This window comes from Schistocerca nitens, chromosome 7 (assembly GCF_023898315.1).
Source record: "Schistocerca nitens isolate TAMUIC-IGC-003100 chromosome 7, iqSchNite1.1, whole genome shotgun sequence".
Taxonomy (NCBI): domain Eukaryota; kingdom Metazoa; phylum Arthropoda; class Insecta; order Orthoptera; family Acrididae; genus Schistocerca; species Schistocerca nitens.
This window is the reverse complement of record NC_064620.1, coordinates 105,159,013-105,176,474: the sequence shown is the minus strand read 5'-3', so window position 1 is coordinate 105,176,474 and position 17,462 is coordinate 105,159,013. Positions and strand designations below refer to the sequence as shown.

General features: G+C 40.5%; 1 protein-coding gene across 1 annotated transcript in view; it reads left to right on the top strand.

Moving 5' to 3' along the window:
* LOC126195023 (transmembrane protein 62-like) overlaps positions 1–17,462 on the top strand; it is an 87,876-nt gene that overhangs the window by 53,738 nt on the left and 16,676 nt on the right. The window contains exon 10 of the mRNA XM_049933458.1: positions 1,967–2,095. Coding sequence (XP_049789415.1) covers positions 1,967–2,095 — 129 coding nt within the window. The remainder of the gene's footprint in view (positions 1–1,966; positions 2,096–17,462) is intronic.

Below are 17,462 nucleotides of genomic sequence, written 5' to 3'. Positions count from 1 at the left end.
AAAAAACTTTTTGAGTTTTTGTATGTGTGTGCAAAGCATTGTGAAAATATCTCAAATAATAAAGTTATTGTAGAGCTGTGAAATAGCTTCAATCATTTGTAATAACCCTGTATTTTGAAGCTCTGGGAATTGTAATGGTAGGCTACTATGACCCAAAACAAGTTGAGAGTGATTAAAGGGTCCACTAAGGTGTGGCACACATCTTTGCAGTAATGTCGGAAAGATGCCATTGTGTTGTGCTGACTACGCATTGGCCACACAAGACTTGCCCACGAATCTCTTCTTCGTCGGGAGGATCCTCCTCACTGCAGCTGCAATAGTCTACTGACTGTAGCACGTGTTCTTATTGAGTGCCCCCTCCTGGTTTATCTGCAGCACACTCTCAGCTTCCCTACCTCACTACCTCAGATGCTTGCTGATGACATGACAGCCACTACCAAAGTGTTGCATTTCTTGAGGAAGAGCGTATTTTACTCTGACCTATAATACTCTTCCACTTCCAGTATTAGGGGTGGTTGAGGGGCAAGAGTCTTCCTCTGTGGCAGGTATCCACCAAGCAACCACAGATTCCTGTCTTCCCCTCTCACTGTGTTGTGCTTTTAGCCATCCTTGTGCAAGATGCTGACTGTTTCTCTCTTTTATTTTACCTGTTGTACAACTGCTGTTATGCCCTTTTAAACTTTTTGACTTGCTTATATAGTTTGAGCAGCCTAGTCCCCATCGTTTTCACTTTTTACCTTTTGACATGTTTCTCTCATGATAAGGAGGGACCCCATTGTTTAATTCCATAAACATGTAATCATCAAGAAGATTTTATTGCAGAGTATTTACAGGATAAAACTGTAGTTTTAAGGTACTGCTGTCCAGACATCAGAAACACACCAATAATTTATAGCACAGAAATATAAATTAAAAGAGAAAGGAAATAGATAACTTCCCAATAAAGGAAGGGCAATACAAACTAATCTGCATAGGATGGGATATTTCTATCCTGCTTTCACAACCTCAGTTCTTGTTGCACATACTCAAATCATTTATTTTCTTGTAATATCTTTTGCTATTTTTCTTTGTTATATTTCATCACTTTCTCTTATTTATTCCTATCTTACTCAATGAGTCTTTTTTATTTTATTTTATGCATTCTGCTGATTTCTCTTTCATTCTTTTTAGTCTTTCTTATATTTCATTTCTCTTGGACCCTGTTCTGTTATTGTATTGAAAAGTTAAATGTTGCAGTTTAAAACTGAATTTGATATTCTACTATTTGTCATTTGTGATTTCATTGCTATTGTTACAATCCAGTCTGACTGTGGCCTATACGCTTCCATTATTAATGTCTCATTTTGAATACCTTGCCATTACCTAAAGTCTACATATACATCAAACCTGAGTGTTGTTGTGCAATCAGTGGCAGTCTTCCCTTAGAGTGTCTCAAAGTGAATCCACAATCAGCTTCTGCCTCTGTATCGGACACACCAATCTGATTCACGGATACATCCTGTGACATCATGACAGTTGCCCATATCTTGTGGAAGTACCACACCTACACTGCTATGCGGTGATCTTCGCAGATGTCCAGTCACTCCCCAAAGTCCAAGATGATAATGCCAGAGTAGATTGTATAATTTTACACAATGTGCTTGTTATTATGCTCCCCTTAAAACTCCGTAATCCATGATCCTTAATATTGTTACTTTATACAGTGAAAAAAATCTATACTTCTTGACTTTATGTAGTATTGTATCAGCTTCTTCTCCATGTGCTGGTACCGTGGTAATAGTTTTAACAACAAGTGAGTCAGTCTTTTTGTTTATTTAGTCCTCATATTTTGCTTTCTTCGTGACCATTTTGTTTATAGGGCTGGAATTTCTGTGAGAATATTGATAATCTTGATTCCCTTTAACATTTCCAGTGTTTTGTTTAATATTAGCACAAACTGTATTTATGGTGTGCTTACCTTTTCCAGCTCGCAGAATGCGTAAACCCACATGGAATGCATGGTGTTTGCGTATATGGGTACAGAAGTTATGGGTTTTATCGACTGTAGACCGAATATTCTATCCTTTGGTGATTTATCCTCTGTATTTAACTGTTGGTAAGTCCATGTATTTTTCTTGAAGTAGGAAAAGCCAATAGATTCATGAGATTTTTTTCTGTAAATATAGTAGACAACATTATAACTGTACATTGAAGTGGTGCAGTGTAATTATTTAATAATGATAACATTGGCGAAAAAAAATTTTTTTTTAGTGTTTCCTGCACTTCATGAGTCAATTCCTACTAATTTTGAGTTGAGAAAAATGAATATGACAATGAAAAATTTTCCTTAGCTCTAGTTTCTGTGTTACACACCAGGTGGAAGTACTATTAATGGATTAAGAGAAAAAGATAGATTTTAATTACAAATTGTAACAACTTTGAAAGTGTATTTGACTTTTTTTTTTTTTTTTAATGGTAGTTACATTTTAAGAGTTCTAAATTGCTGGAAGAATACCTCTACTAATTTTGAGTTACTAATTTTGAGTTGAGAAAAATGAATATGACAATGAAAAATTTTCCTTAGCTCTAGTTTCTGTGTTACACACCAGGTGGAAGTACTATTAATGGATTAAGAGAAAAAGATAGATTTTAATTACAAATTGTAACAACTTTGAAAGTGTATTTGACTTTTTTTTTTTTTTATGGTAGTTACATTTTAAGAGTTCTAAATTGCTGGAAGAATACCTCAGAGACAGTTGGGTCTGAAGAGAATCATGCAGTGACTGAATTAGATCGTCATCTTTTAGCTTGCCTCTTGTAACGGAGTCCTGGAGCATCCCTACAGAAAGACCAGCAGTAATCTGCAATCATTGCTTTGTTGCAGTGGCTCTGATATCTTTCTTCCATAACAGAAATGTCCTGATGGAATCTTTCTCCATGTTCATCTTCACCACTGACAGCTCCACAACAAGAAGGGAAAAAGTCTAGGTGGGAGTGGAGAAAATGGATTTTAAGGGACATGTTGCATCCAACGTTGTGGTATTTTTGCAGGAGCATTGTCAGCATCTGAGCGTAGTTATAATCTCCTTTGTCACCAAAAAACCCACGAACAACTCCCTTGAAACTAACGACCTCAGATGTTAAGTCCCATAGTGCTCAGAGCCATTTGAACCAACTCCCTTGAAGGCTTCCCAAGCTTCCTTTTCTTTCCCCCCCCAAAACTTGATCCAATGCAGGATCCTTTACAAGTTCTCGAATTTGTGGCCCGATAAAAATAGCTTCCTTAACTTTTGCATCACTTAATTTCAGAAATTTCTCCCTTGTGTACTTAAAGGCTTGCCCTCCTTGGTTCGTACCTTTGACAAAATTTTTCATCAAATCCAGCTTGATATGCAGGGGTAGAAGGAGAACATCTTTTGGGTCCACGAGAGGCTCAACAATGACATTTTCTCACTAGGGCTAAGATTTCTTGCAGGCCATTGTGCTTAATGTAATGTGGTTTCCTATCCCTACTGTCTCACAAACATAAGAAGCAGCAATGTTTTGCATGCCCCTGGTGCATTCCTAATAGTATGGCAGTGACTTTTGGATCACCACACATTTTCCATTTGTGTTTATGATATTTGATTGAGTCAAGGGGGATTGTCATATTTGCATACGTCTCCTTCATGTGAACTGCATGACCAACAGGAATAGAAGCAAGACGGTTGCCATTGTGAAGTAACACAGCTTTCAAAGTAAACTTGGAGAATTCTATGAATAGCCTCCATTCAGTTGGATCGTGGTTCATCCTCAAAGATTTTATCAAGCCATTAATGTGGCAGCAAACAACAAGATTGTTTTTCTTCTCCAAAAAGGGAAGCAGTTCCATATGACGTTTTCTGTACTGTGTGACTGTGACATCACTTTTGAGAAGATTCCATTTGACAGATCTCTAATTAAATCACTCAATTCCGCTTAACTCAGTTTGTGAGGTTTATCATTTTTGCCCTCAAAATCAGGGTCATGGGATGTGGAAGGCTTGTTTGGTTCTTCTTCTTCTTCTTCTTCTTCTTCTTGTTCCACACTGTCTTCATTTTCTACTTCAAACACACAATTTTCAGGTGGAGTAGGAACTGGTAAACTATCCGAAAGCAGAATGGCTCGATTAGCAGATCGAAGATCGGAGTACTAAACTGTTCTTCTTGTCTTCATAGACAATCCTGCCTTTATAGGTGGAATCAAGCAGAAACAGCAGTCAGCTGTATGGTTTGTAGGCTTCCGCCAAACCATAGGTACAACAAAAGCCATAGATTGTTTCTAATTTTTCAGCCATTCTCTAACTGAACATGTGTTGCAACATATATGTGGAGCCCAACATTCATCCTGGTCCCCTGCTTCCTTACCAAAATAATGCTGATAGGCAGTCTTCACAAGAGACACCAGGTTGTGTTTCTGTGAGGAAAATGTTACTTCACCACAAATGTAACAAAAATTATTCACCTTATTTACACATTTTCGTGGCATTTTTATGAATTTTCTACTACAAAAGCACTCTCAAACCAGAAATTCTGGTTTAATTGCAGCAGAAACTATATGAAACTCATAGTCACAGCAACAGTATCTATGTTGATGACTTACGAACAGCTTAAGATCATTTGTGTTTTGTTATTAGACAGGTGTACCAACTCCGAAAACAAATTTTCGTCCAAACTGAAAATGTTGACTATAAAAATGAAATGTCACTTTATCTCCAAAGCAAGAGCTAATCTGTTATTTTTATGGTGATTTTTTAATTCAGTAGATGGAACTACATAAGAATCAACTATTTTTGAGCCCTAAACATTTACATTGTTGGCTAGTGTCATTATTTTATGTCACTAATAAGAAATGTTAATATTCTGAACAGTTCCTGTACTAAACGTGTCAGAAGCCACTCAACAGATGCTAACTACCTTGTAATGAAGTTAGTCAATACTGAAAAATTAAGTAACATGCACCATCTCATCAAACTAAAAACTTTGGAAATGTGAAACAGCAAAGTGCAAATATTACTATGAATGAAACCAGTCTAATATTGGAAATAATGTTGATGCATTATGAAAATTCTTGCACAAAATAGATTGATAGTCCCTTAACACACTACAATTTCCACAGTTCTTAACCTCATTTAACAGTCGGCACAAATTTTCCCAAGCAAAGTCTATTCACATTCAGTAGGCATGTATTCCAACACATGTTACTGTACAGATAATACACAGTTCAAAACAATTAGGGGAACACTTGTAGCAACATCCTTTATGTTAAATCTATTTTGGTACAGGAGCAGCTTGAGATCACTGCTTTCAATGTAGACAACAATTAAAATCATTTGCCATCTATTGGCTGTACTTTGCATTACATTGTCAGGTGGGAGGAAGTGAGTACCAGTGTCCTAGTGTCTTGTAATGATGTAGGCAGATGGCAGTTGTTTGTGGACATTGTATTAAGCCAAACACATGGATGGCAATATCTTAATGCAGTGTAAGTTGCAAGAGCAGTCTGTTTGATCCAAAAAGGATGGACTATCAGTCATTTTGCTGCAAATGCCAATGCCTCTCTATGTGTCATCCATAGGCTGTGGGTGTGCTACAGAAGACAGGTCAGAACACAGTGCGAGTTGGACAAGGTCGCCGATGCATTAAAATCCTATGGGAAGACCAATATCTAACCATCTCTGCATTTTGGTGTTGCACAGATACCACCAGAGCACTGAAAGGCAATCTCAGAAGGGCCACTGGAGCAGATGTATCCAATCAGCCTATAATGAACAGATTATGAGAAAGTATCTTAAGATCCTGCTCAACACAGAAATGTCTTGCAGCTCACCTTCAGTTCTGCTGTTTTCATGTCACCTGCCAGCTTCTTCATCACTAGCAAAACATATTATTTACAGACAGGTCCCAATATCCTCAGATGCAAAGTGATGGCCATGCTCATGTGTGGAAGCCCACAGTGAGCAGTACTGCCAAATGTTGTCCAGGAAGTCAACATATTCCCAAGGTTCTGTGATATTGTGGGCAGGCTCCAGTGTTGACAGCCATATGGATCATGTCTGTGGTCGCCTTACCATCAGACAGTACATTAAACAGATCCTTGTGGGCTATGTGGTGGCTACTGCATGTGTTGATGGCCCTGAATTCCTTCTGATGCCAGAGTCTAGGTGGCGGGTGCCAGCAGGGATGTCTTGCGAAGCCCGGACATTGAAGTAATGGAATGCATGGTGGTGAGTCCCTACCTAAACTCCGCTGTGCATATTTTGCACATGTATGACAGACATGTTTGTGGTCATCCTGTTCCACCACAGATTCTCCAAGAACTCTCATTGAAGAATGGTAATGGATACCAAAGGATGACTTCTGTATACTTATAAGGAGCATGCCATGTAGGTGTCGGGCAGTGATAAACACTCACAGACAGCATACACATTATTGCAGCTTTCAATGTTCAATGAAGAGCACCCAGGGTGACGGTATGACTGATTGCACTTTGTTTTCGACGCCTGTCTGACATTTCAGACATATTTATATAAACTATTGAGGATGTAATGATGTTCCATTGTGTAGTTACTTTTGAAAGATGAAGGTCTAACTTGGTAACATATCCAGTCCTCAATTATTGCTCAATGTAGGATGGCAGACGCCCAAAGTCATATTCCCCTAATTCTGTGTAGCAGTGTAGTTTACTTTCCATAAAATTGAACCTTTTTACCAGTATTTCATTTGGTATGTAATATTTATTTCAGTAAATGGGCAGCACACAACAAAATGAGAAAGAATACAAAGACAAAGTTCACAGAAGCTACTTCCTCTGAAATGTTGATAATATTACAAAAATCTGACATCAGTTCATGTCTGTCCAAAATATCATTTTTATGTTGCACATGTCATGCAGTCTGATACAATTACTTTCCATGTACAGCGCCATATTAAGTGGCCCAAGTTCTCTCCAAACACTAAATCTGATAACACAACCCCAGCATATGAAGCATTGAGACAAAAGGTGTATTTATCATCTCTCTGCACTACCACAGACTGATTTATTGCACCCAAAGCTTAAATTTCATCATTATTTGTCACCATTCTTGTGAACACATGCCATTCAGCAATAAGCATTCACAACAGACAATCTTACAGAGCAGCCAGAGCACTCTTTGTTCAGCAGGTGAAAAAAATGGACCTAACAAAATAAATAAAATTTTGGACAGTCTGTTCTTTGAGTTGCCTATCTGCAGGTGTGAAGTAATTTGATGTGACAGTACAGAGTGGATGATCTGTGTACATGTTCTGACACTCCTGCTCACCAGTGCAAATATGCCACAGCTTGTATGAAATATGAAGTCTTGCACTTTTCGCATATTCGTCAACCCGGTGCATACTAGAAACAGTAACCAACATTGTGATGATGATAGCAGCAAAATGGAAAATCATGATCCCTTATCCTGCATCTGAGTGACTTCCCCTTCCTTCCATAACTTCCATAGACTACTCCCTCTTTCATCTCCAAAGAAAGAACTAATAGTTCTGAATGCTAAGATAGTTTCTTAATGTCATGGCAGATTACAACTGTGTGCCGCACTGGGACTTGAACTTGGGACTTTTGTGTGAGCAAGTGCTTAACCAACTGAGTTATCAAAGTACAATTTATAGCCTGGCTTCACATGTTTACTTCCACTAGTACACCTTTCCTACCTTTCAAACTTCCCTTTTTTCATACAGGACTGCAAGGTACGCAAGAGAACCGTGAAGTTTGGAAGGAATGAGAGATGTACTCGTGGAACTGAAACTATGAGTGCGGGTCATGAGTTGTGCTTGGATAGCTCAGTCAGTTGAACACTTGCTCTCAAAGGCAGAGGTCCGAAGTTTGAGTCCTGGCCCTGCACACAATTTTAATCAGTCAGGAAGTTTCAAATCTGCACACAGTCTGCTGCAGAGTGAAAATGCATCCAAGTTTCTTGCATTTTTCGGTATATCTGTTGGCAGTACTAAGAATTTGACCCCCTGAATGTAAGTATGAGGGATAGGTACAATTTATAGTTGCAATTATCATCTCAACACATTAGTTATGTTATATTTGTTTGTTTGTTTGCAGGTATGTGTCTGCAGTCCTAACAAACTGAAATTCCTGTACCATAGTACCACAGAATATCACTAAAGAAGTCAAATAAAATGGCGTAGTCCACTCATAAGGTGGAGTATTGTTTGGCAATTCTTTCTTGTCAATACCGAAAATGTGGAAACTATATCAGACCAATCTAGATAACTTTTTTAGCTGTCGGGAATGGCGTAACACAACCACAAGATTTCTGCTGCTGCCAAAAACGAATTACCTCATGCTGTGGTACTGTGGCATGGGGATTTCAGTGTGTGCCTGGTTTACTGACATTTACCTGCAAACAAACAAAAAATTAATTTTCTAACTAAATTGTTTCAAATTGTTGATTAATACTTTGAGTACCCCTCATACTTGTCAACCATTCCGCCTCATACTTTTGTATTTAAGAATGTATATCATTACCCTGTAAATCCAAGACCTTCTCTCTGCTAACTATATAAACGAAAAAAGTCCACAGGCACCTTTACTTCAAAGTTAGACACAAATACAGTGACCTAACATTCAGTCAGGCTTATAATAAACATCAGAATGTCTTGGAATAAGATTTCTCCACAAGTACTGACACTAAAATAGTATGGATGACTAAACATTGAAAAGCAAATTGGAACTAATTGACATATGTATTCCTCACATTGTGATGGTACTAGTAATATTACTACATCTACTGTCAAATGACCAGTCAAAATAATGCAATGGCTATGGGTCTGGAGTTGTATTGGGAAGGATGAGAGTTCAAATGTGAATCCGACTATCCAGGTTAACATTCTCGGTGGTTCTAAATGTTTTTAGGTAAATGCTAGTGTAGTGGACTGTTAAGGCAGCCAGTCCACAGTGAAGTAGCCGAAAGGGCACGCGTCAACTCACGCTGTCTGGCGTTTAGTCTGGAACAGGATTCGTAATGAATGTGATAAAGAAAAGAACGTAGCTACTAGAACACTTAACTTTTATATTTTCCTTTGGTATACAGCATTCTGGATGATACAAGTGTGACTCTATCTTGAGGTACATGCAACGTTACAAATGGTTAATGGCGCCTTGCTAGGTCGTAGCCATTAACTTAGCTGAAGGCTATTCTAACTGTCTCTCGGCAAATGAGAGAAAGGCTTCGTCAGTGTAGTCGCTAGCAACGTCGTCGTACAACTGGGGCGAGTGCTCGTACGTCTCTCGAGACCTGCCTTGTGGTGGCGCTCGGTCTGCGATCCTGACAGTGGCGACACTCGGGTCCGACATGTACTAATGGACTGCGGCCGATTTAAGCTACCACCTAGCAAGTGTGGTGTCTGGCGGTGACACCACAGCTAGAATGGTTTCTTTTTAAACCAACCTCCAATTTAGTGAGTGCCCCATCATGTTTCATCCAAGTTTGTGCACCATCTCTAATTAAATTACATAACAGGAAGGGAAGGGCAGTAAAATAAACTTCTTTCCTTCCATCTGTAGGTAGGTCAAAGATAATATTTCATTTAAATTCTATACACAGGAAGTTCAGAAAAGTTTATTAAATACAATCATGAAATTACAGCTCACCATTATGTATTACTGATTCCAACTAAGATTACAAAATGGCTCCTAATATTGGAAGCTGCCACTGTATTATGAGTCTGTACAGCAGTACACTTGTAATGCCAGCATCTTTTTCAGTTTCTGGTCTTAGATGTATATGTTTGTCCTTCTTTACTTTAGGTATATTATTATTTACTTGTTGAATATAATCCATAAATTGTATTTTGTACAAAATGGAGAAAATTTACACAAGATTATTAAAGTAAATAAAACATGACATGTAGTTATAACTTTTTTATTCACTACTCTGTCATAAGGGTCAGGTTTCAGTCTTGTCACACTCACTGTTTGTACTATATATTAGCCTGTATGTCTTATAAAACTTTCTCTAAAATATGTAGTTGAAATGTTCTGGATAAATTATTTAAATATGATCAAATAACATAGTTCACACAAGTAGATTATAATTTGCAGCTCACTTTTACTCGTTAATTACTGAATCAAGCTTAAATTAAAAGATTGTTCATAACATTGGAAGCTGCTGTTGTACAGGATGGTCATAAAGTATTGATCCATTTCTATGAAATAATTGATGCATTTATGCAATATGCATGAATTTCTGTTGACACTGTGTATATATTTGTATCACAATTCAGCATGGCCTAACTTCATTTCAAACTGTTATTCCCATCACTTAAAAGCACTGATTTAATTCTGTAGTATATCTTGTCAAATTGCCAACAATGAATCCCAGATTCAAACTCTTAGATCCAGGAAATACCTTAACTCTGTTTTTTACACCATTGCCTTTATGTACTCAAGTGAAGAAATTTGAGGATGTTAAATCAAGCGATGAATGCAATGGCCTTGGTCTTTGCTAAACCTCTGCCTGTCCATCTGTCTGTGAATCTTCCATTAGTTACTCCCTTAATATGAGAGCAAAATGAGAGGGTGCTCCACCTTGATGCATCACATCAGTGTCAGCAGTGTCTTCTTGTTGAATCTGTGGTTCCAGGAATTGCTCCAGCATATCAGCATAAATTTTTCTTTAATTGGAGGGGCCGGACAGCTATAGTAAAAAGCCGCATCAAACCAGTTTTGAGATACAGAAACTAAAAGTTTCATGCAAATCTAAAAATATTTAATAGAAAATAGAAACCGTATTTGTGCTTCAAACACTTTGCTTAATACTCACAAACCATGTAGTGAAAAAGTCAACTCTCTTTCTGCTACATAATATTAATTTTGGAGTCAGTGTAATTAAGATATAGTCAATAGTAGCTTATGTATATATTTCCCAGAAAATAATTTAAAATATAAAATAAAATTTGTAAGGATGAGTGCGATCCAGGGACACAAGCATATGTGAATGGCATGACATTGATGGCACTGTGTGGCTCTGTACATCATTTTACAGATAAGAAGTAATATTGGTCCTAGACTATTGCATTGAGGTGCTCCTGTTTCCACTTTTTTTTTCCGTCTGGAACTAAATTGATTTTATGAATGTAGTAAGGTGATATCTGTCCTACAATCTGTATTCAGCTTGGTTGGTGCAATTTGAAGCACTTTTTGCCAGATCCTTGATTTGCTAGTGCTTCTGATTTTTTTTTTTTAAAGGCTCCCATGATTGATAGTATCTAATACTTTGGAGAGATCTAAATTAACTCCTGCTATGCTATTGTCTTTCATTTTATGTGTCTGAAAGCAATGCTGATTACTGTTTAGTAACTTGTGGTCATTTAGGGATTTGTTGATTTGGTGCGTCATCAATTTTTCTACTATTTTGGAGAAAACCCGTACTTTTCTGCCTTATACTTGCCATTTTTAATAATGACTTCAGTTTTGATATTTTCAACCTATCTGGGAACTCTTCTTCAGTAAATGATAAGTTGACAGTGTATGCAAAGGTCCCTCAATCTATGGAGCTGTCATGAATATAACAAGGTACAAGAAAGGTACACTTAATTCAGAACTTGTGACAAACTTGCTTGAATGATTTTCTTGAAAGAGAGAGACTGTGGATATAGAGATTAAACAAGTGGAATGAGAATCATGAGTACACAGGGGGAGATAGATGTGGAACAGGAACTGGCAGAAATTCAGGCCAGGAGGATTGCAGAATCAAAGAATGTGCTGTAAGAACAAACCCCATCTATGTAAATCCAACTAGATGGTATAATGGTATAGGGGAGTGGAGAGGATAGGGAGATATGAATTGTGTTAAGCAGTGGCTGAAGTCAAGCATGTTGTGCTCAACATGTTCTTCCATTGTATGTTCAACTTTGCTCTTCCCTTATTATTCAGAAAGGTATTGATACAATTGCTGGCCCTGTGAAATCCTGCACTCATTTACACACTGGCACTATGCCTTTGGAGCCTACTTCTGATTCTCAAGCACAACAGCTGCTTATACTTCGCTCCTTCATTGCTATCATGTTCATGTCAAGGCCCATCGAATGCTGCATTCTTCTCATGGTGTTATTTGCTCTAGGCTGCTTGATGGTCTGACCGAGGCAGAAATCCAAACGTGATCCATGATCAGGGTGCCATTGCTGTCCATTGCATCCGTAGTGCCCACACACACTCTTTTTCTCACCTTTGATAGAGTGGTGCTCCCATTCAAGATCAAAGCAGTCTATGATGTTACCACAGTCCGACCATACATTGCGAACGTGATGAGCTACTACCAGTGTCATTGTTTCAACCACACTCAAATGTCTTGTCGACACCCAGTTAAATGTGTAACCTGTGGCAGGGATGCACACGAGGGCAATTGTCCGCCTCCTTCTCCCCACTCTATCAACTGCTTTGGCGACCATGCCGCCGCCTGTCAAAGTTGTCCCGTGTATCTCAATGAGTATCCAAGAGAGCCGGGTAAAGGAAAAACTGCCTTACCCGGTCGTTGGTTAGTTGGAAACCCTGTGTTCTACCAACCAGTACTTACAGTACTGTTCTTGCTACATCTCGCTTCACGAAGGACATAGCCATGCAGACATGTGATTTCAAATTCAGCACTGCAGTTGTAAAATTGCCTATTGTCATGGCAGCACCCCTGTCTCCTCCTCTAGCCGGCCGGAGTGGCCGTGCGGTTCTAGGCGCTACAGTCTGGAGCCGAGCGACCGCTATGGTCGCAGGTTAGAATCCTGCCTCGGGCATGGATGTGTGTGATGTCCTTAGGTTAGTTAGGTTTAATTAGTTCTAAGTTCTAGGCGACTAATGACCTCAGAAGTTAAGTCGCATAGTGCTCAGAGCCATTTGAACCATTTGAATTTGTCTCCTCCTCCATCTGTCCAACAAGCCGCCAGACTTTCGCCTCATGAGACGAAGTCACCTGCTACACAACCAGCAGGCAGGAAAGGACAGAAGGAACACTCCTGTAAATACTTCTTATGTCCCTCCAGCCAACAAACATGTGAGTCTTCCTCTGCCAAGGCCCGGAGAAATCCAACAATGCAAAATGGTCATCTCCTTTGGGAGATCCCCTTTGACGGTGTCGCTATGTGATACCTTCGTCTGGACAACTTCCATGTCACTGGGCACACCACCAACCATTTTTCTGCCCTGGACTCCATAGATCAACAGAAGGAGAAAACCGATGCCTCTGTAGATCTCATGGACCAGGATCCTCCAGCCTCTGTGACTTGTAACAGTGAGCCTTCAAAGGCTGGCGCAGAAGCTGGAGGATCCTCTCCATTACACCCCTTCATTTTTTCCCTCCTCCCCTTTCTTCATCGTGACTCTCCTCCAATGGAACACTTGCAACATTCAGTACAACAAAGCGTCCATCTTGTTCTCTACGTCTAGGAAACAAAATTGCATCCTCATGACAATTTTGAGCTTTCTCATTTCTTCCCGATCTGCTTTCACCTCCCCACCCCCACCCCCACCCCTCGAGGACAGGATTCCATCTCATGGGGGAGTCATGCTGCTCATCCTGGATGACTTTCGTAGTCAACCCACCTCCCTGACTACCAGCCTTCAAGCTATTGCAGTGTGCATTTTCCTTCCTCACTTCACCTTTTCCCTGTGTAGAGTTTATATCCCTCTGTCATTCAGTGTCAAACTTCCTCCAACTTAGTGGGCCACTCCCACACTCTTTTCTGCTGCACGGAGACTTTAATGCACACCATCCCCTAACAGGGCTGCCCAAGAACCTGTCGGAGGTGCCCTCTTGGCTGACTTCAATCAATTTAGCCTAATCTGCCTCAACACGGGTGCATTCACACTCCTTTCAGACTCCACACACACCTGTTCCCATTTCAACCTCTCCAAAGCTGCCCAGCTTGCCCATCATCTCAAGTGGTCTGTTCTCTCTGAAATGTACTCAAGCAATGATTTCCAGTGTGCTATCCATTTACTGACTCCTACTCCACCTACATGCGCACTCAAATGGCAGCTTCGTAAGGCCGACGGGAGGCTTTACTCCTCCCTGGCGACCTTCGATGAACAACATTTCCCCATTTGTGATGACCGGGTAGAATATCTTACAGTTTTTTTCCTTACCTCCGCAGAACATTCCATTCCTCACACTTCCTCTTTACTCTCCTGTGTCTCGGTCCCTTGGTGGACTGAGGTGCGCAGAGACATGCTCTTTGTTTCTTTGACTGTCATCCTACAATGGCATTTGTTATAAACAGTTGCGTGCATTCTTCGGGATAGCAAAAAAAGCTAGCTGGATTTCTTTTACTAGTTCTTTTAACAGTTCCTCTCCTTCTTCTGTTATATGGGCCAACCTCCGACGGGCCCCTGGGACCAAAGTCCATTCCCTAATTTCCGGCCTGACAGTAACAGGTGATGTCATAATGGAGACTTTTGCTACCTCCACCACCTGGGGTTGCTATTTTGCAGAGACTTTGAGCTCCACCCATTATCACCCATCCTTCCTCCATTGGAAACGAGTGTAGGAGTCTCAGGTGATACCCTTCTCTTCTCAGAATTGCAGAGCCTTTCCCTTGCGGGCAAGCACTTTACGTACAATTACGTCTGGCCAGAGGGCACAATACACATACACTGGTGTGAAGCCACTGGCATACCCATACCTAAACCCGGTAAGGAGAAACAACTTACTTCTAGTTTTCACCCTATATCTCTCACCAGCTGTGTTTGCAAGGTGATGAAACATATGATTTATGCTCGGCTGGTATAGTGGCTCGAGTCTCGCAATTTACTGACTACTGCGCAACATGGATTTCAAACGCACCATTCTGCAATTGACCATCTCATCACTTTGTCAACCCATTTAATGAATGATTTTCTGCAGAAATACACTGTGATCGTGTTTTTCGATTTGGAGGAAGCCTACAACACCTGCTGGAGGACTGGTATCCTTTGTTGTCTCTACACGTGAGGTTTCTCTAGCCACATTTTTAAAAGACTTAGTTTTCAAGATACATGTGGGTTCTGCCTTGTTGGACACCTTTATCCAGGAAACAGTGTGCCTCAGGTTTTCGTCCTAAGTGTCTTCCTCTTTGCTGTTGCTATTAATGCTGTTATGGTCTGTTTCCCTCAGGCTGTCTCCAGCTCCCCTTTTGTTGTCAATTTTGTGATGTATCGCTGTTTTGCATGGACTTGTCTCTTTGAGCGGCGTCTTAAGCGATGTCTCAATCATTGTTATTCACAACGGCTTTCGCTTTTGCACTGACAAAACCATTTGTATGAATTTCTGGTGGTGCAATTGGTTTCTTACACTGTCTTTACATCTTGGACCTGTTGCTCTACCATTCATTGAAACTACAAAATTCCTGGAGCTCGTGCTTGAAAAGAAACTTTCCTGGTCCTCCCACGTGTCTTACCTGGCCGCCTGCTGTATGCGGTCCCTCAATGTCCTACGTGTCCTCAGCATTTGGTCACTGGTGCCTTTTTACACTAGCCTGGTTGAGAGTCTGTATGCAGAAGCTGGTGAACTACCACTGTAATACGGCTGTTACTTTCTCCTCAGCAGATATGCTTGCTGTTTGTCTGCCATGCTTGACCACCCATCCTATGCCTCTTACTTCTATGACTCCCGTGATCACCAGTATGGAGTGCATCCCTGTTTTCTGTTACCTCCTGGAGTTCGCTTTCAGCTCATTCTCCAGCAGCTTAACTTAATGCTACCTGTCACTTTCCTAATGGGTGTGAACCCTTCACCTCCGTGGCTTCGTGTGGCAGCCTGTGTTCACCTTGGCCTCCATTTGCTTTGTAAGAACACTACTGCAGCCTCGCTCTATTGCCTTAAGTTTCACGACCTTTGCACGGAACTTCACGTACTATCTTTGTGTACACTAATGGCTCTTGGACTGATTGTGGTGTTGGATGTGTCTTTGTCGTTGGCACCAACGATTTTCGGTATCGGTATCTGGAACACTGCTCGATATTTGCAGCAGAGCTCTTGGTCCTGTATCGGGCCACAATGTACATCCGGTGCCACAAGCTTTTCAATTGCATCATCTGCTCTGACTCTCTCTGTCCCCTTCAGAGTCTCTGTGTGCTGTACATCGTCCATCCCTTTGTGCAATAGGTCCACGAAAGCTTTCACTTGATGGAGCAACTGTGATGTTTATGTGGGTGTCTGGTTACATTGGTCTGACCGGAAATGAGGTCACTGACACTGCTGCCAAGGCTACAGTCCTCATGCCTCAGCCCACTAGTTCTTCCATCCCCTCCAATGATCTCTGTGTTGCCGTCTGTCAGCAGGTGGTATCACTTTGGTGGTGATCTCTGTGTTGCCATCTGTCAGCAGTTGGTGTCACTTTGGCATCACCACTAGTCCTCCCTTTGTGGGGACAAGCTCTGGGTAATTAAGCCTCTCCCAGCAGCTTGGACAACCTCCTCTCAGCCCTCTCGCCATGAGATCACTTTAGCTAGGTTGCATATTGGGCACTGTCTTTTTAGCCGGCACCATCTGTTAAGTAGTGTTCCCCCACCACTTTGTGCTTATTGTCATCAACCTTTGACAGTTCACCATTTCCTGACGGAATGCCCTTCTTTTAACCACTTACATTCTCATTTATGTTTGCCGTCTGAATTATTGGCCGTTTTAGTGAACAATCTGTGGGCTGTTGACCACATTTTTCTTTTTATTCATCGTAGCAATATGGTGAAGGACATTTAATCTTTAGTCCAGGGCATCCGTTTCTCTATGGCATATTATATGCATCTTTCTCTTAAGTGCCTGATTTTAGCTGTCCTCCTTTCCATTGGTTGGGCTTAATGTGTAGTCGTTTTTAACTCCTTTTTTTTGTCTTTGTGCTCTGCGGTTCTGACATGGGCACATACGACCTCAGTTGTTTTTGCGCCCTGAAACAAAAGAAACAAACATTCCGTGGTTGCCTCTCCTTCCGAGTTGTCTGCCTCCCTTCTGCTTTCTTTCTTCTTGTTCCTCTCACTAACTTCACCTGACACAATCTCTATCCTAGTGCTTTTGTTAGCTAGCTCTGAGGAAGGTCTATGTGCCTGTCAGCCACCCAAAGCCTCAGTTAGAAAGTGAGTGGATAGCATGCAGTGAGAACTTTCCAGTATTGCAGAGATTAATTAGGTGGATAAAAGTCACTTTCCTGAGTGGAGACTTTTTGTTTCAGGGTAGACTTGAGGAACCTTAGCTGGGAAACTGGAGAATAAGTACATGTCAGTGATACGTATCTGCAACACCTTTGTTTTTCTGTTGAAATTGTACTATTGCCTGTAGCACAAATAAACCATTACAATTCATAGAAGAATTTAAGAAAGTTGTTTGTAAAAAGCATGCTTGAAAATCAGTTATAATTAAACTACAGTAGTGTACAATCAGCACCTCAAAAAGAAAATTATAATTAACATAGAACCAATAGTAGTGTGTTTCTGTTAAGGTCAGTTATAGACTAGAT